Source organism: Castor canadensis, chromosome 6, assembly GCF_047511655.1.
Source record: "Castor canadensis chromosome 6, mCasCan1.hap1v2, whole genome shotgun sequence".
Taxonomy (NCBI): Eukaryota; Metazoa; Chordata; class Mammalia; order Rodentia; family Castoridae; genus Castor; species Castor canadensis.
In genome coordinates, this window is record NC_133391.1 from 123565344 (window position 1) to 123590196 (window position 24853).

Consider the following 24853-nt stretch of genomic DNA (forward strand, 5'->3'; position numbering starts at 1 on the left):
AAAGAATAAAAATTATGGAGCCAACTCTGAAGCTACCTTAAATTATTACAATGAAGTCCTTAAATGAACCATCCCAAATATAGACACAAATCTGATGAATGCCCTGGTATCTCTATCAGGTCACTGGGGTGTGCCAGGCTACTCTATACATAGCAAGCTGTGACCAAATTTAATGAGATGAGTCACACATGTGCCCCAAATTTAAAAGTATAATAAGGGAATCTAAAGTGACAAACCTTCCATCAATTCCATTTAATTCTACATTAAGGTAGAATCATAAGGAAAACATCATTCTAAATGAGAATTCAGAAGTCATGATGGAGGGCTTGGGGTATAGCTCAGTGGGAGGGCACTTACCTACCATGTATGAGATCCTGAGTTTGATTCCCAGTATAAACAAACAAACAAACAAACAAAAAAAGTCATGATGAAAATAGGGTTAATCAAAGGAAACTGGAAATTCTAGGAAAAAATTCTAAGGTACATGTAAAATATACAGCTACAAAGAAAATGAGAGGCCAGGCCTGTGACTCATGCCTATAATCCTAGCTATTCAGGAGGCAGAGATTGGGAGGATCAGAGCAAAAAGTCAGTGAGACTCCCATCAATCAATAAAAGTTGGGTGTGCTTGTGCACCTGTCATCTGCCAAGAGGAAAGCATAAATAGGATCCTGGTCCAGGCTGGTGTGGGCATAAATGTGAGCCACAACTCGATGAATAGCTAAAGCAAAAAGAGCTGGGGGCCTGGCTGAAGTTGTAGAGTGCCTGCCTAGCCAATATAAGGCACTGAGTTCAACCCTAATACCAGAGTATGACAGAGAGAGAGAGAGAGAGAGAGAGAGAGAGAGAGAGAGAGAGAGAATGTAGCTAATAAGGAAGAACATCATAAACTCATTTTCATTTAAAGGATTTTCCAATATGAGAAAATAAGCAGCATGTTCATCTTAAGCATTAAAATTAAGTCCTGATTATATATTCTTCAATGAGCTGCAAATTAAAAAGCAGTTTTATTTAAAATGTTTTATTTCAACTCTTGTCATAAAAAGAAACAAAGGAACAATACTGTGTATGTGTGATTTTGCAGAGAAAGCATGCACAATGAAATAAAAAATGCCGACTGTAAAACATCAGTTGTTTTCTAAACCAATCGCTAAAGGGAAGTAAAAACTTAAATCAAAGAGTTGATGAAAATGCTAGGAGGAAAATCAGCATTGGTGAGAAAAAGGTGAAAGGCACTCAGGACAGACCCACCTACAACACTCATTATCCATAATTTCTGTGAGTCCTGAAAAATGTAAGGATGACAGACAGAACGACTCCAGTGTGCAGTGGCAACACGATGTCATCAGCATTTAGGCCGAAACTACAAGATACAAGTCAATTCCATTGCTTCTAACTGATTTGGCCTAATATAAACCTGAAATACTTTGAAACGTCAAAGAGGTTTTTACATTCAACTCTCAGGTTCACAATGGCTAAAAAGCCTCAGATTTACAGGTATGCACCCTTCTATACTTGGTCTTTAATTTTAAGTGAATGGAATTAGCAATTCAACATGAACCTAAGTGATGTAATATTATGTGCAACGCTGATCGTTACAATCACTAAAAACAAAATCTAGGAAAATTCCAATGCTTTCTACTCTGGGTTAAAGGTTTTACCTTTTCCCCTCTGCATTCTGGGAATGGAACCCAAGGGCCTTGTTCATGTAAAGCATGTGTGTGCTCTACCACTGAGCTCTAGCCCAGCCCCCAGGTTCTTACTTTTTTGTTGTAGGATTTTTTTTTTCCTATTAGAGAGATTTATAAGGTCATTTACCTGTAAATGAACGATTCTCTGAAATATATCTTCTCTCATGCTCATCTCAATATCAAAACGAGAAAGTCTTTTGTCTGCTTCTGTACTTGCTGCCCGTACTTCTTTGTCAGAGGACACATGCTGAGGAAAGTCCAGCATGGTTCTTTCCACTGTTGATAGAGGAAGAAAACTATAAACACCACAGGACTTGTCAAATCCGTATTCAGCCAGATACCTCTTTCCTGGATGAATGATTATGCTGATGTAAGTTCTTCATTCCGTACTTTCTGCAGTCTCTCCTAAGACTCTCAAGAGGCTGGCGCCTCTTGCATCTGATGAAGCCTTGGCTGTCTCACCTGGCATCATGATGAACAGTGATGTGCACTGAGCACTCATCAAAGCACATTTAGGGCAGCTGGGTGTGGCAGTGCACACACTATCATCTCAGCACTCAGGAAGTAGAGGCAGGGGTACTATGAGTTTCACAACAACCTGGGCTACATAGCAAGTGCAAGGTCAGACTGAGCTACATAGGTCAGACCTTGTCTCAAAAAGACCCCAAAACTACATTTAAGTATTACTTGTTTCAGAAATACTATGATTTGAACTCAGGGCCTTTGCCTGTCAGGCAGACACTCTACCACTTGAGCCCCAGCCCTAGCCCTTTTTTCCTTAAGTTGTTTTTCAGATAGGGTCTCATGTTTTTGCCCAGGGTAGCCTCAGACCTCAATCCACCTACCTATGACCTTCCACGCAGCTGGGAACATAGGCAAGTGCTACCACGCCTGGCTTATTGATTGAGATGGGGTCTTGCTAACATTTTTCCTTGAATTGCCATCCTCTTGATCTCTGTCTCTTGAGTAGTTTTGGATTATAGGTGAGAGCCAACATACCTGGCTTAGGGTATTATTTATTAACCAGGAATATGTGAAGATAAAGACATACAGAGTTCCTGTACTGAAGCATCTGATGATCTGGGAGAGAGGCAACTGGTACATAAAATAGAGGGCAGAGCCCATTGGTTGTCCATGAGGCGGAGAGTAACTCAGAGAAAGCAGCTCTCCAGGGCTGGGGCTGGAGGTGATGTGCTATGGAGAAGGTCAGACCTTAGAGGAGAAGGGGCACAGCATGGGGTTGCAGTCTGTACTGCAAGCCTGAGTCCTGGCAGACAAAGGATGCTTAAGAAACAAACATCAGTTTAGTAGGATGGCGTCTATTCAGAATAGAACTTCTTACCCCACCTCCCCCTCCCTCAGACTGCTCACAGAATCTACTCCAAGTTAAGGTTCATGCTCCAAATGCCCACGTCAAAGAAACACACAATATTCTACATAATTCTCAGAAATCTAAGTGACGTAGACAGTAAGCAGCTAAATGTGGGGGTATTCCTGTTACCTGATGATGGTTGGCTCTAACCTTTACCTATTAAAATTAGTTCCTGGGCTCTTCATTTATTTGTATTTTGACTTTAATTGGTCAAAAATCTCTTATATGAATGAAATAATCAATACTAGACAATAAAATGAATGTGGTTTGCAGTGATGGCTATGGCTGTGCCGTGACAATTTTATTTTTTATTTTACTATCTTCAGTATTTCGAAGGTGCTTTGAAACAAGTGAAATTTATACATGTGATACAGTGAAGGAAGGATAGAGAGTAGAGTTCTCCATTTTTCCACCAAGAAATGGTACAGTGAAGCAAGCTGCTGGCTTATATCAGTCCTCAAAACATGGTTACAGTTACAAAAAAAAAATCTGTCAGATATATTAGAATAAATCCATACTGTGGATTTTTAAAATATTGAGCTATGTAATAAAAATTTTAGGGCTTAATTTAACATATAATTTTATGCTGTTGATGAAGGGAAAATGGAATAGAAATTTTAATACATATAACACTTGTTTAAATTAACTGCACAGTTGCATTTTGTTTACTTTTAAAAATTATCTCAAGGGCTAGTGATGTAGTTCAGTGGTAAAGTGCTTCCCTATCATGTGCAAGATCCTGGGTTCCATCCCCAGTCCTATAAAAAAAAAGTGTCTAAAATTACCTAAAAAAGATCCTAAGAAGGAATCAAAATCCATCAAGAACTCAAGTGAGTAACATAAAACACAGGAGCCTAAAACTGGAAACATATTCTTAAACAATAATGCTGAAACCCATTTCCTTCCTTCCTTTGCCACAAAGACCTGGAACCAGACTGTGCTCTCCCTGCCAAGCTGTAAACAATGCTGATGCCCAGGACCTGACACTGGAGAAAGAGGCGTTAACAGCTATGGCAGGAGGCACAAGGAACTCCCAGACAAGCACAGATAAGAGGAACTAAGTTAAGAAATCTATTTCCAACCTCAAAAATTCTGACAATCCACAAAGAAAATTTATGGAACAGTAATGACAAATATCATACCTTAAAGTATGTTTAAAAGACTTGTTATTGGGAAAAAAAGAATTTAGATTATTTTTAAAAGAATTTTTAAGCCAGATATGGTGATGCATGCTTATTATAATCTCAGCACTCAGGAGGCCGAGGCAGGCTGATTAGGAGTTCAAGGCTAGTGTGGTCTCACGAAGGCAGGTGCTCTACCTCTTGAGCAGCTGTCAGCCCTCTCTTATGTTGGGTATTTTCAAGATAGGGTCTCTTGATCTATTTGCCCAAGTTGGCTTCAAATCACGATCCTCCTGATCCCCTCCTGAGTAGCTAGGATTCAGGTGTGAGCCACTGCTGCCTGGCCTGCTGACTTTTATATGAGTCAAATGCATTAGTTACTAGGCTCGCACACCACTCTGGCTTAAATGGCTGAGGAATAAGTAAGCACTTGAACCAAAGACACACAGGTGAGATGAAGTCACCTGCTGGAAAATGTCAGCTGAATTGGGAACTCCATCCTTCTGACTTTGAGAAGAACCAGATCTTTCTATTCAGGAGATTATGCTTAAGACTTGTAAGAAGATGAGTGAAGCAGTGGTGGTAGGGGTAAAGAAACAAATGCAGAGATAAGAGAAAATAGCCAAGTCTATACAATGGAAAAAGGGGAGGGAACTCTTGGTGATGTAGGATTCAAAGGACAAGATGATAACCAGGTGATCAGGACTGCTGGATTCTGACAGTCTCCCAAATTTTAGAACACATGCCAACGTTTATGATAGCCACCTAGTTTTAAAGCTATTTTCTATTCTCTTACAAAACGTGGATTCACAGCCAAGGTTGTTAAGTCACAATTATCCTAGAAAATATGTTCACTTCTCAGAGGCAACCAAAGGGTAATTTCATTCCTTATTAACTCAAAGGACGTAACACAATATGAAGATAATGTATGTTCAGTGAGGGAAACATGGAAAACAGAAATGCACAAGAAAAGTCAAAACCAAATGCAAATCCACACCCAAGACATTAATCACTGCAATGATTAATTTTATGTGTCAAGTTGGACAGTGGTTTTTGTTGCTGTTGTTGTTTTTGGTAGTAGTGGGGTTTGAGATTGTTTCTTGATGAGGCTAACATTTAAGTAGGTGAACATGGAGTAAAGCAGATTGCCCTTTATAAGTTGGGTAGCCTCATCCAATCAACTGAGGGCCTGAACAGAATAAAAAGGTCACCTTCCTCGAGCAAGAGCGAATTCTCCAGCAGACTCTCTCGGACTTCGTCTGCACAACTGGCTCTCCTAGGTCTTGGGCCTGCCGGCCACACTGCAAAGTCCGCCTGCCCTCCTTGATCCTGTGAGCCAGTTCCCTGTAAGAAATCTCTTTACCCTCACACGTGCATGCACGCACATGCCCCAAACTGGATGTGCTTCCCTGGGGTGCCCTGACAATAATAATGTAACTATTATTAAAATTTGTTTATTTTGTTCTAGTTTTTCTCTGTGTTCTCTTCTCCTTTGTAATTAAATACTACTTCTAACCATGGCTTCAATGATTACATAGTGCTACAGATGGTGGATGTTTCATAATTTATTTAGCCACTGAATTGTGACTGTAAACCCATAATTCTATATTGGCTGACATTTAGAGGTTTTTGATTCTTTGAAATGATTAAGGTAGCTATTTATATACAAATTTATAGAAGAATTGTGTTGTACCTGTTTATTTCCTGAAAATAAATTCTCAGATATGGAATTACTGGACTAGGACATAACCCTTTTAAGAGTTTTGACATATGTTGTCAAAATGCTGTCCACAAAGCAGTAATTTGGGCTGGAAGTGTGGCTCAAGTGGTAGACTGCCCATGTAGCGAGCAGGAAGCCCTGAGTTCAATCCCCAGGACCATCAAAAATAAATAAATACATAAAGTAATTTAAAAAAAGAAAGCAGTGTAACTGGAGTGTAATTTTACAGCACCTTTGCCAACATAATAAAATGTATGAACATTAGGTAATTTAATTCTAGCAACTAATCAACCATTATATAAAAATCAATCTCTTGGAGAACAGAAAGTTGCGAGACAAAGTGTACAATGGTCTTAGGTTCCACAAAATGGAATGTTGACATGCTCAGGCCTCCTACCCACCTATGTACTTCACTTCTACATCTGCCAGCACCTGTAAACAGTTCTCGTAAGTTACTTCCTCCACACCAAGCAGTCCCACAGTGTCATACACCTCCTTGGTCTGCGAGATGAGCTCCTCCGTTCTGGTTTTAATTTGCTCTGGTGAAAGATCCCATCTTAGAACATTTCTGCCAGCTGCAGTGTAGGAAGACATTGCCTGGAGGTGAGATGTCACTTCCCTTCCCAAAGTCATTCTGAAGAAAATCCGGGAACCACCAACTCTAAAACAAAGTAAAAAGAGAAAAAGAAAAAGAAATTAGGGATTTCTGTTGGTTCGAAGTCAAGATATAAATGGTATATTATAAAAGTTAAATTTTAGTTAAAATGGACTTTCAAAAAATCTGAGGAAATTCTCTCAGGTGAATGAATACATATGCCCCAAACTAAATACTCTTGTTTTTTTAGTTTTCTTGCATAATTACAGTTTTTATGGAATTTGTACTATCCAAACACTGAATAGTTTGTTTAATGAAATTAAACAGGAAAAATAAAGTTAGGTGTCAGAGACACAGTAATTGTCTTACTAGTAATATTTCCTATGCTAACTTTCACCTACTATGTACATAGATAAAGGCTCAAAAAAAACTTGCAGGTTTGGCAAGGAGACATTTAAACAAAAATTCTCCTTTTACACTGAACACTTAATTTTTCTCCCAAAAGCTCATGCAAATTAAGGATAACAATTTGAATTTATTTGTGGAAAATAATCTCTGGTATAACCATTAAATTATCATAAAAGATAAAAGAAAAACAAAATTGTAACGACACTAATTCTTTGTCCCCTTAAAAAAATCAAACATATATATATATATATGTATGTTCTATATAATCTTTTTGGGTTTATTAGGTTTGAAGTCAGGGCCTCATGCTTGCTAGGCAGACACTACCACGAGCCACACCCCCAGCCCTCAAATTAATAGAGACCGTGTTTATGCATATGTCTCTCTGTCCTTCTAGCTTTCTCCTCCCCCACCTTCTATCTTCCCAACCCTCTCTCCAGTTATAGACTTTATAAATTAAAAATGTTGTATTTACTAGCTAATATTTATGTAGTGGCTATTTAGGCACTGTTAAAATTCTTTCCATGTGGTAACTCATTCAATCCTTCAACAACTCTGAGTTACATACTGTGGTGATTTATTTTACTAAAGAGAAAATTGAAACAGTTAAACCACACCACAGCTAGTGGTATGGTGAGACTCAGGCAGTCCCAATCTAAAACCAAATTTCCTTTACTTTTAATTTTTATTAGGATATATTCATTGTACAGGGGGATTTGTTGTGACAATTCCTAATAGCCTTACATTGGTTAGCTAGCCCCCACCATTTCTCCCCCTCCACACCCTCCCCACACCACGTGAAGCAACTGCAGGAGGTTTGTTTTATTTCATGTAAGAATATGAAGTCTATCAACCATATTCCTTCACTTAATCTCCATCGTTCACCTTCTCCCTTACCACAAGTACCGCCACCCCACTGCACCTATTTTACAATCCTGTCTTTCATTGTTAATTCCAAAGTCAGTGTTCAAAGGGGTTTCTCGATGCATCCCGGCTGTGAGTATACTTTACTTTTAGAAAAACATTCTTAACACCTGTGCTCAATTCCATTTCTCTTATCCTATAAGGCCTGATAACAACTATCTGAGGTAGGCAGGGCATTATTCCCTTTTAACAGATGAGGCAATGGAGGCTCAGAGAGGCTAAATGGTTTGTTCAATGTTATTTGTCCAACAAAGATTTATGAGAAAGCACTACCTGTAGTCACTGTGAGAGGCACAGAGGATAAAATGGTAAACTTACGGAAACCTGCTATATTCTAGTATAGTGGAAAACACAATGATAGATAATCACGTTGCTTTTTTAGATGAGTGGTATGACAGGGGTAGGACCAAAGAAGGACACCCTTTCTGGCTTTGGGGTAGGGACAGTGTGTCAAGGACAATGTTATACAAGGAACAGTGAACAAATTAAAATACAAACAGTGTACAAGAACTACCCAAAGGCCGTAAGGAAAGAGAAGTAGGGACTAGCAAATGAAAAGCCTTGGGATTAATTTTATTGTCATTTTAAAATTATATTATTGCTGTGTTGGGGGTACATTGTTACATTTACAAAATTCTTGCAATATTTCATAGTTGAATTTATTGCCTCCATCATTCTTATCTCCTCTCTCCCCTTGAGACTCATTTTAAAAAATCAATCATATTCTTTTTTTTTTTTTTTTTAGTATGTTTTGTTTTCATAGTGCTGGGGATGGAATCCAAGGCCTCACCCATGTTAGGCTGGTGCTCTACCACTGACCTATACCAAGTCCTCAACCTTATTCTGAAGGTAATGGGAGAAGCATCAAAAGGTTTTACTTAGGTGACAGATGTGACAATACACAATACACAATATTTGTGTATTGTAGAGAAATCACAAAGTTTCTCTATTTATGACTTCTATAGATTAGTAAGGGATTCTAAACTAGAAACAGGAGAAACTGGAGTGATTTAAAAGAGATTCATGAGGTAGACTCAATAAGACTTGGTACAGAATGGCTGTAGGGGGTCAGAGGTGAGAATCAAGGATATCCAGGCTTTGTCTCAAAGCTAGATGGGTGGATGGTGGTAAACACAGAGTGAACAGGGGGCTCTGGGGGAAAAAAAAAAAGAGTCAATTTTGGACAGGTCAAGTTTGGAGTGGCTATGGCACATGTAGCTGGAATTCACTAATGCTAAATACTAATTATACTTGTAAGGATGGTTGAACTGACCCAAAAGGGTATACAAAGTGAGAAGAGAAAAACATCTAGGGTCTAACTCTATAATTCAGTGAGGCAGAAGGAAAACCAGCCCAAGATGGGTTCTAGGAACCAAGACAAAGGAAGAGTGTGTGTACAACAGAACCACACCATGCAGACCAAGAGAAAGACAGGAGAGTCTGAGTGGAAGACAGCAGTAGAAATGCCACTGATGACTCTGGCTGGACAGCAATGTCAAGGGAGTGAGAGAGTATGAGTCAGATTACTAGGATGGAGGGGTCAGAGGTGAAGAACTGGAGCAAATGCGCCTGTACAACTCTCTATAGAAACCAAGAGAGCTGAAGCAATGTAACTAGAAAGGGCTGAGGCACAGGTGAGACGTAAACACTGACCTCCTCAGCTGTGAAGACCCTCTCTTCTGGGAAACATACTGGTTGACGCTTGCACTCAATTTTCAAATTATTTTTACTTTTCTCCTTTCATCATCTGAGTTATGTACTATCCAAAGGTTAACTCTGTTTGTTCCCAAACCTGCTCAAGTCTGTTATAATTATGTAGGTATAGTTTAAACACTTAACTAAGCAAATGTATGCAAAATAAGGGATCTGTTGTTTCTGGGATGGATAAAAAGTTTTAGAAATACTTTAAAAAGTAAGTTATTTTTTAACCAGCAAAACAGTTCCTGCTAGGGGTTGGGTACTAGTAAGGGGTGGGGGAAAAGTGAATGGAGAGGGTAAAAGGGTGGGTATGATTGATGTACTTTACATACTTGTATAAAATTAGAACAATTAAACTGGTTGAAATCTGTTTTGGTGGTGGGGGTGCGGTGGGAGGGAGTGGTGAAGGAAAATGATGGTGGGGTGAATTGAACCAAACAAGATACAATGGAAATGTTACAATGAAATCCCCCTGTATAACTAAAACATGCTAATAAAATGTTTAAAGAATCAATCAACAGAAACAATAAACTTGGGAAGACAGGGAAAAGAATTGTAGAAGTCTTCTAAATTCAGATTACTTATATATATGTGTTTAAATTTTTGTTTCACAGTTGAAATTGGAAATCAATGATGATGCATTTTACCTGTCGTTTATGCAATGAGGACAGTGAGAAATGCCAATTCAAGTCATTCATACGGAACAAAAGGGTTTAGGTCAAAAGATCTGGGGATATACGTTTATGCTTTAAATTAAGGAAAATTTTTTTTATGATTCTATTTGAAACCAGTTTTTAAATTAAAAGATACTATAGATGCAGGAATAAATGGGAGCAATTTGTCTTAGATAAGAAACTAGAGTCTTAGTAAAATCAAGAAAACAGGCAAAATGGGAGCAGTTAGGTGATAAAAATCTGAGATCTTTGAATTTTAAGAACTCAGAGGTTAAGCAGTGTGAAAAAATCTAGGGGATTTTCTTGGAAGTAGACAGTTGATATAAACAAGCTGAGGAGTACAAAGAACTGAGAGCATAGCTTGGATAAATCGTCTCCATGAACACTGGAGTCAGCAGTTTAATGGTTGGGGCCCTGAACTAGAAAGAAGACCAAACCAGGAATCAGACTGAAAAAATGAAGGGCCCAACCACAGGGCTGCAGGAGGACATCACACCCAAGGTATAGAACAGTAAAACGAGATTTTGAGCTTCAAAAGTGTTTCTTTTTTTTTTTTGGCAATACTGGGCTTGATCCTGCTAGGCACTTGAGCCACTTTGCCAGCTCTTTTTTGTGCTGGGTGTTTTCGAGATAGGGTCTTTTGAACTATTTGCCCTGGCTGGCCTCAAACCTCCTGGTCTTTGACTCCTCAATAGCTAGGATTATAGGTGTGAGTCACTGGCACCTGGCCAGGTGTTTCATTTTTGTGGTGCTGGGGATCAACCCAAGGTCATAGGTATGTACGCTACCACAGAGATACACCCCTAGTACCACAAAGGTCTTTTTATACAATGGCAGAGGTGTCCATCTGGGAGCATCACTGCAGTTAGAGGTGGCAGCTGGAGAACAAAGATGCTGATGTTTCCTCCTTGCTTTGTGGTATAGGATATGGAAGGAAGGACACAGGACTGTTTTCTTCAGAACTGAGTGGATTTTAATAAAGGTCAGCAGGAAAAAGGAAAATGATTAGGGCAGAATATGAAGCAGTGGAGTTTCATTTATTGGAGGAAAGGGCTCCAGAGATGACAATGGAGAGCTTTAGAGTATAGAAGATGATTAGGTATACACTGGTTGTCTAGCCAGTCACCTCTTTTTCTGTAATTGCATACATTTTCCTCACAGTATGCATGCAACCCCATGTAGTTCACACTGTTTGAAGGTGGCTGCTTCTGGCCCCAGAACTCCTGCTTGGCACGTTGTGAGAGACAAAGGGCTCATTCCCTTTAGCTGCAACCGAGTGCTTGACTGTCGCTGGCAGCCATCCTATGAGAAAGAGTGCAATTTGAGTTCTGCTGAAATAAACAATGTGAATGGTAGAATAGAGAGGAAACAAAATACTTAATGACATCACTGAGCCTCAAGATCAACTGACTCTGAAGTCTGACCTAGAGCCAGACTTTCCAGTTGTGTGAGTCAATAAATCCACTGTATTGTTTAAGTCAGTTTAAATGTGGTTTTGTATTTTTGGCTTCATAAAGGATCCTAACTGATCAAGAAATAAAAACTAAAACAGGGATAAGCACAGAGGAAAAAAGAAAAAAACCTACTGTGGAGGTCAGACTACAAGAGATGATGGATGACTAGAGGGTCTTATGTTGTTGATGTTGGCCCAAAATGTGAAGTTCAGTATGTACAGTTGGCTGAAAATCTGTAAAATAATTATTCCTGCAACCCTTCACGGAGACACAGGGTAAGGCCTGTAAGACTGAGCCACAACCATGGCTGATTGTGCTCCCAAGGAAGTTCTAGTACAGAGAAAAAGTCTGACCCTAGGATCACTGACTTATATGAATACTGAGTGGGAGAACAATGTCTAAAACATTTTTAGCACTCCTCTTATTTATTTATGCATTTATTCATTCATTTGGTGGTACTGGGGTTGGAACTTAAGGGCTTGCACTTGCTAGGGAGTTGCTCTACTAAATGACCCACACCTCCAGCCCTTCTGCTCTGGTTATTTCAGAGATAGGGTCTTGCTTTTTGCCCAGGCCAGCCTATTTGAAGTTTTCCACCATTGCTGGGATGACGGGTATGCCACAACATCCAGCTTTTTCATCTGAGATGCAGTTCTTACAAACCTTTTTGCCCGAGCTGGCCTGGAACCAAGATTGTCCTGATCTCAGCCTGCTGTGCTGGCTGGGATGACAGGCATAAGCCTCTGGTGGCTGAGTTCTATTTCTCTCAGAACCAAAGTCTATGAACAAATTTTCATTATTTAAATATTTTAAAATAAAATTACTTCAAGCACTGCACTAAGATGACCCCCATCTCATTTCCTAATGTTTATCAGAAGGCTGATGTTTGATCACAGCATATCTGATTTTACTTATTTTAGTAGTATTATTAATCTGGGCAGTACTGGGGTTTGAACTCAGGGCCTATCTGCTTGCTAAGCAAATGCTCTACCACTTAAGCCATGCTCTCAGCCCCAAGTGTATCTAATTTTAACTCTGATAAATTGAGAAAGATGTCAGTACCTCCCCTTGGCCAAACAGAAACACCTTTGTATGATTTCTATTGCAAGCAATAAAAGCCACCCCTTCCTTAATGTAGTATTTTCCCTTCCTTGAAGGGCCAGAAAGAAAGAAATGTAAGTTAGAAATCATGATGTCATGGGGCAATAGAATACATTAAAATTTTTATCACCTTCTGGGATTTTATCTTCATTTCTTTCAAGACTTATAATTCTTGTTACCACGGAAGGAAATGGAGACAGGAGGCTTCCTTATATTTCAAACTAAAACACTGACCTACTGAGTATCTGCTTTGCTTTATGTCTGCTTTTCCTCTTCCCCCTTCATCTTGCCGAGTAGCCCTCATCTTTGTTATGTTTCCGAGCTCACTCAAGGATGGTACACTGATCCATGCCGTTCAGAACATCTGCACCTTGGTGGGAGACTGTGTCCCTGCAGCCACTCTGGCACCATGCTTATACTTTTGAGAATCAAGTGGGAACTTTTCATTGACTTTTCGCAGCGGAGAGCAACAAAAGTTGAAAACAGGCAACACAGTATGATCCTGTCTTTCTCTACAGACATTACCATGTATAATTATTTGCAAATGAAAATCTACCTGAATCACAGATTTTTACTGTCTAATTAAAAACTAAATCTTCTTCCACCAAATTGCAAGCTCTTCATTATTTCTGTCTCAAATACACCTGCTTCATTGCTTTCTTTGTCTTCAAGGCACTTTTCAAATTATAACCCTGTGAAATTTTCAATCAAGAAATAATAGAGAATACTGCACAGGAACTGACAGGAAGGTGCACTTGTGAAGGCTGAAATCTCCTGTGTCCAAAAAACCAAAGCAGGCAAGCTACACAGACTTGGGCAGAGAACACCTGGTTGCAGGATTTCATTTGGACAAATGAGAATGCCATGGTTATTCTGCATCATGAATTGTCTTGAAATGTTTACACAATATTTTGAGGAATGTACTTTGAAGAATGTTCTAACTTAACTGGATTTTCTTTTGCACATCCAGTTTACAGGCCTCCTTTTCCTTGCCAAGGCTTCCTTGGCCATTCTACCTCACCCAGACTTGAACTTTTATCTCTTTTCATCTGTGCTATTCATTTTAGATATTTAAATTACTGTCATCCACTTGTTCAGTAAGTCTTATAAATAAGACTGGGATTTTCTCAAGCACAATCATCACTGTACATTTCTTTCATCACAAACCCCCACCCTGATGCACTACCCACTGCTGAGCAGACAACAGATGTTCCTTATATCCATGAAATGAGATGGGATATGGCTTAGACATTACAGCACACCAGCGTCCTTCATCACCACAAATGACATTCATACAAGAGAACATGTTTTATCAGCTAGGGCCACACTTACACTCCATTATGAAAAATGCCACACCTTCCATGTCCCTACAGTTTACATTTTTTCCCATCCCTTTCCTATAGTGTTGCAGTGTTATGTGGTTTGTATGATACTTCATGAAATTTGCCCCAATTATTTGAAATACCTGGCAAATATTCCCTAGTGTTTTCTTTGGAACTAACAGTTCTCTAAAGGCTGCCACTGAGGTCTGTATTCAGTCAGTCCCCCCTCCTGTACATAGGGACACCTGTACATGTTTATTCTAATGCTATTTTGTCAGAAATATTTCCCTCTAATCTTGCTTCCCATTGTCCACAAAGTTTTCTTCTTCATCCATTGTTTTGAATTTGTATTTTTGTTTTTGAGACAAGGTTTCACTATATAGCCCAGGGTGGCCTAGAATTCATAATCTTCCTGCCTCAGCCTTCTGAGTGCTGCCACGACAGTCCTGTGCCACCACGCCCAGCAGTCTTCTCTGTCTTAAGCTCCATAGTCATCCTGGGGAGACACTCAGGGAAGGTGGATGAGTCACATCACTCCTTAACTTCGGTTTTGTGATCTACTTCACTCTAAGGACCTTCAGGTCTACTTTTACCACCACTTGGAGATGCTCCTCAGAGACAGTGCCCCTGGCTATCCCTCTCTTTGACACAGTCTCTGTCTCTTCAGCTCCCACCCCTGTATAGCCCTGACTCTTCATCGTCCATTTCTCTTATACCTTCAGTCTTTCACCCCTTACTTTCTCACTCTAACAGACATCTCCCACAGCTCCACCCTTGGTTCTAGGTGATTGCTGCACTTCAGCAGATCCCCACTTTGGCCCTCGGGTGCCTGAGCTCAGCTCAAGAGAGCCAGGGGGATGTGCTCATGAAGAGCCTCCCACCCTCACTATGCAACTACATGTCAGATACCTAGGACCCTTGCTCAAATGGCTCCTAGAATCTGTGTGGACCTCTTCACTGGTCCATTTTCCTGGGAGTGATCAGCATTATTGGTGTGTACACATCTTGGACTGAAGAGTAGTCATTAGCAGGAAAGAGTGTGGTTGAGGCATGGACACACAGGTGGAATCTTCTATTGTAATAAGAAAGATCAGGAGTGGCCTTCCAATTGTACTGTTGTCCCATGTTGCACAAAGGTTAAAAAAGTGAGTCTCACCTATGAATTTAGCCATCTTTCACTAAAATCCCAGCCTCCCTGCTTCTACTCCTTCACCATATCCACCTCAAAAACCCTTGCCCAGTACCATTTTAACTAGTCATCCTTAGATCCAGGTTGCCAAAAAGAGTTGTGGGTTTGATACTATCATATCATGGTTTCTAATTTGAGCTAGACTCTAAAGGACTTAGAAAAATCCACCCATAAAAGGTCTGCCTGCCATTTCTCATACCAATTACTTCAAACCATGACCAGCACTCCCAAATTTCTCCTCTGTCAGTACCTTACTTTGTGACCTACATTACCAAGGCTACCGGACAAAAATTCCTCAGTGTGCAGCTACCAATATAGCTGCATCTGTTCCATTCTTTCCTCTTCATTCCTCACTAGCACACGAGGCACCTGTTTATGTGAAGCAGATTTCTTGCTCTGGCCTCAGGTCCTATCTGATCTCTTCTGGGGTATCACTACAGGAACTATCTCTCTAAGCAAAATCTTAAAAGCCTCATTTGTTTTGCCTCATTATATACATCCTTAAGTTCATCCAAATGAAGTAAAACAAAAACTTCCCTGATCCTGGGTCTCCCATTAGACAGCACTCCCTAGTTCCCCTTCTCTTCATTCCCAAAATTTTTTAGAGCAGTTTAGCCAGCCTTACCATCTTTATGTCCTCATCTTAACTTCACTCCTCAATGTACTTTAGTCTGGGTCATGGTTGCATAACAATGGACACTGCTCACACCAAGGTCCCAAGGATTTCTACTAAATCCAACTGAAATTCTTTGGTATTTACCTATCTAGACTTTTTTGTGATTGATGGCAAAGTTTTCTACTTCTTTCTGTTTTTACTCCCTTCCTTTTGGAACTTTTCTCTTCCCTGGCTTCTGTGAGAATGATATCACTTTTAACACTATATTTCTAGCTGTTTCATCACTATCAGCTGTGTTTTGTTTGTTTTAGTTTGTTTGTTTCAGTCCCTTCCTTGGGACTCCTTAGCATTCTTTGGGATCAGTTCCTTGCTCTCTTGTCTTTTTTTGTTATTTGCATCCATATCTTGTTCCACTTGTATGGCTACACAGATCACCCATGGCTAATGACTTCCACATCTGTACCTCCAGTACAAATTTTCTGAGTTCTAGACACACATCTCTGTTCCACTTTGGTCATCTCAAATCCCATAACTTTAGAATTAAACTATCTTGGTTTCTTCTCCAAACCAACCCTGCCCTCCTCCTTTACTCCATAAACCAGAAAGTACCCAGTTGTCCTAGTCAGAAAGGAGACTCTGGATGCCTTCCTACTTATTCTCCACATTGCCTGCAGAGTAATCTCGCTAAAACAGAAGTCTGATCACCACCACACATCCTTTCAGTGGCATAGTTTCCAACGACTTTGGGATCAAGTTCCAGGTACTTAGCTTAACATACAGGCCTTTCTGGAGCTGTCCCTGACTATGGATCTTGCTGGCTTTCTTTTTTTTTTTTATTTTTATTATTCATATGTGCATACAATGCTTGGGTCATTTCTCCCCCCTGTTCCCACCCCCTCCCTTACCACCCACTCCGCCCCCTCCCTCTCCCCCACCACCCCCTCGATACCTGGCAGAAACTATTTTGCCCTTATCTCTAATTTTGTTGAAGAGAGAGTATAAGCAATAGTAGGAAGGAACAAGGGTTTTTGCTAGTTGGGATAAGGATAGCTATACAGGGAGTGGAGTTGACTCACATTGATTTACGGTGCATGTGTGTTACCTTCTAGGTTAATTCTTTTTGATCTAACCTTGTCTCTAGTTCCTGATCCCCTTCTCCTATTGGCCTCAGTTGCTTTTAAGGTAACTGCTTTAGTTTCTCTGCGTTGAGGGCAACAGATGCTAGCTAGTTTTTTAGGTGTTTTACCTATCCTCACCCCTCCCTTGAGTGCTCTCGCTTTGTCATGTGATCAAAGTCCAATCCTCTTGTTGTGTTTGCCCTTGATCTAATGTCCGCATATGAGGGAGAACATACAACTGTTGGTCTTTTGGGCCAGGCTAACCTCACTCAGAATGATGTTCTCCAATTCCATCCATTTATCAGCAAGTGATAACATTTCGTTCTTCTTCGTGGCTGCATAAAATTCCATTGTGTATAAATACCACATTTTCTTGATCCATTCGTCAGTAGTGGGGCATCTTGGCTGTTTCCATAACTTGGCTATTGTGAATAGTGCTCTTTCTGGCTTTCTCAATGCCACCCTTTCCTTCGAGTCTATGCTCTAGAAAGGATGAACTATTTTCACATCTCCCTACAATGTGAAGCTTCCTCCAGGCCTTCCAGTATTTTCCGCTTTGTCTGGACCACCTTTCTTCTCTCTTTATTGAGGAATATCTCTTTCATTGCTCTCTCTTTTTGGCAGTATTGAGGTCTGAACTCAGGTCTTGCATTTGCCAGGCACTCTACTACTTGAATCATGTCCCAGTCTTTTTTGTTTTAGTTGTTTTTTAGATAGGGTCTTAAATTTTTGCCTGGCTGGCCTGGGCCCATGACCCTCCTACCTATGCCTCCTGCACAGCTGTGATTATAGACATAGGCCACTGTGCCCAAATTTTTTTGGCAAAAAATGGAGTCTCATTAACTCTTTTTTTTTTTTTTTTGGTGGTTCTGGTGGTTTTTTTGGACTTCACGCTTGCTATACAGGCGCTCTCCCACTTGAGCCATTCCACCAACCCAATCCTTAGTATTTTTAAAAAGGCTATTAAAGTGCCAAACATTATACTGAGAGTTTACATTTATTTTCTTATTTAATCCTCCAGATAAGCCAAAAGGCAGACATTAACTCAATTTTATTGGACACAGAAAAGTAAAGTAACTTGCTAAGGATCACACAGCAGGTGATCCTTAAAATTCAGCACTGACTCTGGAGCCTGAATTCTTAAACCTGCTCTACTAATGCTGCACCTGCATCTCCCAAGTGGAAAACATCCAATTTGCACCAAGTGCATCTCTCTCATCTTCCACCATGCTTTTAAATGAGAAGGGAATAAGGTAAGTTAAAGCTTAGAAACTGGGCTGAGGGTGTGACTCTCAGGGAAAGTGCTCGCCTACCACGCACAAGGCCCTGGGTTCCAACCTCAGGACTGAAAAAACAAAGCGTACAAACTGACACCACTTGTCTGATTTGTGAGCCCCACCACTCCCTGAGGCATTGTTGCAAGGGCTACAAAGGAAGGCCTGCTTCAGCTCTCAATCAGTTCCAAAAGCAGGCCACATAGATCTGGGCAGCTTTTAGTCACTCATTTCCAAAGAGTAAAATAACTCCAACTGGGACTACCGAGATATTGCCGTTTGTACCAAGGTCTCATTCTTTCCTAGAGCATTTAATCAACTGTTCTTAGGTAATTAATAAACTTGGAAAAGTATAATCCGAGGATGTAGTGAACTCTTCCTCAAAGAAACAAATCATCTATATTTCTTATTGAAAAGATCTGGCAGAGGCATCCTAAGAAAAGTTTCTATGCAATAAACACTTGTTCCTTATTTCTATATATCGCCTCAGATAAGAGATAATGACTATAGGATGGGGATGTACCTAAGCCCTAGCATGTGCAAACCCCAAATTTGATCCCCAGAACAGGGGAAAGGGGAGGGAGAGGGGAAAGAAGGAGAGAGGGAGAGACAGAAAGAAGGAGAGATGGAGAGGAGGAGAGAGGGAGAGGAGGAGAGAGGGAAAGAAGGGGAGGGGGAGAGAGGGAAAGAAGGGGAGGGGGAGAGAGAGAGATCCAGATGGAAACATTGACTTATTACCATCACCTGATAGTATGTCTATAATGCAGACTGTAGTACAAGAGAAAAGGCTTGTTATAAAGGGATTTCCCATGAAATTAACTAGAAACCCATCATTCCTTCAGCAAATATTTACTGAAGTTACAAAGATGAAAAAGCCACAGCTATTGCCTTTCAAGAATTTATAGAAATACAGAAAGAGACAGACTAGATATCATATAGAAAATTCTGTACTAACACTGTGATGAGAATGTAGAGGACAGAGCATGAAACTGCCTTGCAGAGTCTCCAAAAGACTTCAGTGAGCTGCAGGTAGTGATGGGTGCGTGGATCTAATGGGGGTGTGGAGGGATGAGTGGGAGGCGGGACTAAAATAAGTTAGACCTTGGCTGAGTATATTTCAAGTGATTTTCATAATGAAGCTAATGATGGAAAGTTAAATCCTTTAATTGGGTTGGACATTTCTGATGTACAGGGATTAAAAATGGTAAGACAGCTGGGGGCTTAAGACAGTACTGAATATTGGTGGCTGTGAAACCTTGTAAGAAATATTGGGGTCGTTCTTTTCTATAATTCTGAGGTTCTTCTGTATCACTCTCTCTACACACACAATCTTAGAACTTGGTTCTGCTCTTTCATAGCCTTTGCATAAAATAATTATTTTATTATTATTGACTATTAATAAATAGCTAACAGAATTGGTCTATAACATCATACTTTTATTTCAACCTGCATTTGTAGAAGTGTATTCCAGGAAATGTAACTTACATTGGATAATTCTAACTGAAAATTTGTTAAGATTGATGTTTTAGGATCTATATGTCAGATGACTACTTGTTCTATACAATCTGTATTGAAAAATTAAAAAATAAATGATTCTCATTTTGAAGCCTGTTTTGGCCTTTTAATCTGTAAGGAAAAACTTGTATTCAGTACATATTGGTTGAGTAACTGAAAGTCTGTGTGAATACTGAACTTATCTACTACCCTGGCCAGCCATAGCTGGAGACGTATCACCCAGGCTGACTGATCCGCTACTTGGGGTCAGGGGAGGAGTCAAGACATTTTCCTAGGATGTAAGCTCCTTGGAGCCTCGTGTCTTAGTCATTTTTATGTTTCTTGGTGAATGCAGAAGAGGGTGTTCACACAGCCTGCATTGTAACTGTTTAATCAGTGAGTATAGAAAGGAGATGAAAAACCTCAATTTGTCTGTTCTAGAATGACTCCTAAGTCAGTCCAAGACACTTAGTAGATCAGCAAGTGGTGAAGCAGCGCTGCTGGAGGACGGTAATGATGGGGGATACACAACAGCACTTCCACACTGACAACCTACAGAGCGTCTAGTCCATGTGGAAAGCCATGCCCTACAACTCCACTGCTCTTGCTTCCACCTGCTGGTGTAGGAAAGGAATGATTGCAGGCCGGGCAAAAGCTCTTAGCAGCACTAGAAGAAAGCTGTGAAAGCACTGCTTTCAAAGTGTTCTTCCCAAGGTGACACAGTAAACTTCCTAGGAACAGTCATTCACAGAAAAGACAAACCCCATGAATTCAGCTACAAGCATTGTGAGTATAGAGAATTATTATCCTACAGATGGAGACACTCTGGTGTTCATTTAGAGTATTCACTAGTGTCTGATAAGGGCAAAAACTTACTATTATTACAATTATTTTTGAGAGAGATCGGGTCTCACTAGGTATCCTAGGCTGGTCTGGTACTCGCTATGTAGCCCAGGCTGGCCTTGAATTTGAAATCCTCTTTCCTTAGCCTACTGAGTGCTGGGATTACAGGAATGTCCCGGCACACCCAGCCACGTTATCAGTTTTCCTTCCTGGATAATTTTTTTTGTATTAACAAAAGTAGTATGATGAGAATGACCACCGCAACTTCAATAGTTTGATCTTGGTCTTATATAGGGAAAATAAACGGAGCCACACACAATCTCGGTGTGTACAACTTCTCCATCCTTAAGACTTAAAAGTAGAACACATTACACAACAGCTCCCTGAGAAAGGAACAATGATTTATTGTCAACTCTTTCTAAAATGTTTATGGTCCATTTTGAAAAAGATTGATTTTTTAGATTTTGTAATGTCATGGAAAAGCTCTTTCCAAGTTTCATTGCACATGAATGACAATGGACTCTGCAAAAGCATCTTTTCCAAGAAGCACAAAAAATGTTAGAAATTGCCTAAGGTCATATGGAGGACTGTGCAACACTAGAAATATATCACAAATATTTGTCCCTCAACAAAGATAACTTTTAGGAAGGCTCATATGACAAAGTTATAAAGAACAAAACAGAAAACCCTCAGGCTTTTAAAAAATAAGTGACAGAAGATAGTAGTCTAATTTTCTCATAATTTTGAGTATGACAAAACTACAGGCTCTAGACACATTTATTATAAATGAACATAAAAGGATTTCTTCTTAAACCCTATAAATGCATAGGTAAAGCCACCTGAGACCATGGAGCATGGGAAATCAAGTGCTGCTTCACAAATGAAAAGCAGAGTTCCTCAATAATTCAGTAGTCAAGGGCCTGGCCACACATGAGAACCACAGCTCAGAAGAGGCATCCCATTTTTATTTCTCCAGAAGCACAAATGAATTGCTTTGGGCACACAGAATTGGAGTTTGGGGCACACTTTCCAGAACTGAAATCTTTGTGAATTATTCAGGAGAGGGAGACTCTTCTCTTTCAACATGTTATTTAATACTTGAGTTTTTTTCACCCTGTCACCCATGCACGGGATTTGGTTGTGCTAATGAGTCCTAAATTATCATCCAAAGCCTGGGTGATAACTAGCTTGCTTTTCTCCTTAAAACGATTCAAATGCCAGTGTTTATTGCTTTTATATGTGACAATGGCATTGTGATTACGTGTTTTTGAAAAATGACTCTCTTAGAGCTAGATGCTGAAGCATTTATGATCAAAATAATACAGTGGTAGATACGTGTTTCAAAATAATTGGGGGCAAGCCAGTGCTGCTCCGTTGTGAAATTTTTCCTTGACATCTTCTAGCTCTGTATTTTTAATCTGTGTAGTCATAGAGACTAGCTGTCTTTGAACTTCTGGAAACTATTGCATGCAGTATTTTAAACATGACCTAACTCTATTTCTAAGTCTTCATTCATCAATTAAAACAAACCCTTTATTAAATATCTATGATACATAAGAAAGTAGGTAGTCATTAATATCCAAAATAAATTCCTTGTCTCAAAAACTATGAACTCCAAATGCTGGGGTTTACCTCATGCCTGGCTGTTGTGTGTGTTTGTAACAAATAGTATGTATGCAATGATTCTGGAGGGCCCTAATCCACATGCATCAGCAGTGTCCTTGTTTTCTATTTTTAAACAATGTGTAATGATTATGTTTCTTTTTTTGGAGGGGGGCTGTTTAACCACACCACTATCATGTAAACTAGTGGGGAGAATACTTTGAAAAGGGGTGGGGAAGGAAGCTGGGCATCTATAGTGATACCCAGTTCTGAGCCCTGAGTCACTCACCTGCTATGCTACCTGGCAATCCTGCATTCCGGGCACCAGCAAGTCATTGCAATTGTCTTTTGAAATTTTACCTGTTTCCACAAGTACTCTACACCAGTGATTCTCAAGTGAGGTCCGTGGTCCACAAACCATGAGTTATCTGTCTACAGTGGGTTAAGGGAAGACATGGAGAGTAACCACCGAGAACTTTTCATAACAACTCAACAGAGTAATTTTATGTCTACTGAGTATAATAATAAATATGTTGGCCCTGGCGGGGGGAACAATTGGCGGGGGAAGCAGCCTATGAAAAAAGAGGGGCCAAGAGGTGTCAGTTTTGAACCATGGCAGTGGGGAGGTTCATTACATTATTTCCTTTGTTTATGGTTGAAAAGCTGTGCAGTAATACATTTTTAAAAATGTACTTCGGTCTGATGGTGTGGCTCAAGTGCTACAGTGCTTAGCTAGCACGCATGAGGCCCTGAGTTCAACCCACCCCCCCCCAAAAAAAATCGTATTTTATAACTGTACTGTTCTATCTGCTATTCTAAATTTAGACATGTGGTCAGAAAAATGCAGGAACTCTACATTAAAACACTCATGCTAACAAGTGCATTAATAGGGATGGCAAATGGGGAAGACCCAAGGAGAAAGCTGGAGCACGGCAGCTGTGAATGGAGAGTCACAGACTCAGTCAGAAGGGTCGAAGCAAGCAGCTAGCAAGTCCTTTACTTTAGAACGAGGCCCAGTGATGGAAGTCACAAGTAACACAGCCAGACCTCAGCATTTTACCTTCTGCAGGTATAGTGAGCACTATGTTGGAAACACATTGCTAGAGAAGATTCGAGGAGTAATATCTAGCGGAACTAAAACTTGAGGTTGGCTCTGAGTGTGATAATCAGAGTCAGCAGGCTACTTCATTTAGTCATCGGAGAAGCTGGATTGCTCTCGCTGTCCACGGCCAACAGTCCATAATAACACCAATATCAAACATTCCTGAAGCAGGCACTGTTCCAAGAGCTTTACATATACATATACTGCCTCACGTATCCTCCAATGAGCCTGACACAGACTCTCCAATATCCTCCCCATTTTCAGAGATGATGCAAGTGAGGCACAGAGAGGTTAAGTAACTTATGCAAGGTAAAGCAGCTAGAAAAGGCCAGGGACACAGGCAGTCTCGGTTCTGAGTCAATGCTGCTCAATCCCATACTCTACCACCAATCACAATTTCACTTTTGCAATCCTGCCTTTCTTGTGAAGTTGCCCACAGCTATTAGCCTAACACACCATCAGTGTCTGCTACTTTTCTTTATTCTCTGTTGTTCTTGTTGAGAGATAGGCAAGGACATAGTCAGAGGGCAATGCCTGTGTGGCACCATGTTGCCCTGTGTCACGACTCATTCCTCCTGTTGTCTGCCACAGTGAACCCTAGAAGAAACCAGTTGTCGTTATTTATGTGAGAAATGAAAGTAAAGATGACACCCTGTATTTATACAGTACATGTAGACACTTGGCAAATCTCACCTCAGGATGATAAAAACGACTTCAGATTGACAGTCTACATTTCAAAAGCCTACTCTTAGAAGCAGGGAAGGCAATCCCCTCCCCCAATAAAAGATAAAAGACAGCCTTAAAAACAATTTCCTAACAAAGATGAAAGATGACTAATTACCAACCTTAGCTGTTTTAGATTTGGAAGACAAATTGAAACCAAAGGAAATCACCTACTTAAATACATGCAAGGTTATTTATTTACTTATGAAGTGCTTATTAAGTCCATGTGTCATGTTAACTGTTTCTATCCATTATCTCATTTATTCCTCACTCTTGATGAAGAAACTGAGGCAGATAAAGGCTGAGCTAATCATGCCCAAGTCATATAGCTAAACTAGAGGCAGATTCGGGCCAGGAACTAGGTAGTCTCATCCCAGAGCCTGAACTTTTAACTATTTATTAAGTTATCTCTTTCAACCTAAAAATGTTATTTTAATTAGCCAAGCTGTTGGTTCCCAATAGGATAGTAGATTGTAAAAGTGGAGGTCTAGTCTCATTCTACTTTCTATAGCAGCCCCAACATGACATAATGGAGAGAGGGGGAAGAGAGAGGGAGGTCTAAGATGATGAGCAGGGTTCTGCTTTGCGAGTTGAGCCACAGTGCCAACCACCAAGCTAGAGGATTCAGGAGACGCAGGTTGGAAAAGGTCTTTCATTTTTAGGGGTGTGTGGAGGAACCTGGGAGAAACAGGAACTTCATATGCATTTGGTTTTGCATGTATTTAGTCTGAGATGCCAGTGAGATTCCCAAGTGGAGATACACAGCAAGCATCTGGAGCTCAGAGCCAGTTGCTAAAGACAGGAGATGACTAGGT

At 40.2% G+C, this 24853-nt stretch overlaps 1 protein-coding gene across 5 annotated transcripts in view; it reads right to left on the reverse strand.

The window, feature by feature from the left end:
• The window catches only part of Nln (neurolysin), a 103395-nt gene that overhangs the window by 52541 nt on the left and 26001 nt on the right, over positions 1 to 24853 (reverse strand). For 4 of the 5 annotated variants that reach the window (XM_020165924.2, XM_074077386.1, XM_074077387.1 and 1 more), the window contains exons 2-3: positions 6306 to 6565; positions 1819 to 1967 (exon numbers count right to left, since the gene is read on the reverse strand). In XM_020165924.2, coding sequence (XP_020021513.1) covers positions 1819 to 1967; positions 6306 to 6565 — 409 coding nt within the window. Of the gene's footprint in view, positions 1 to 1818; positions 1968 to 6305; positions 6566 to 11326; positions 11503 to 24853 lie in introns of all 5 variants that reach the window. The other variant, XM_074077385.1, reaches the window with a different exon arrangement.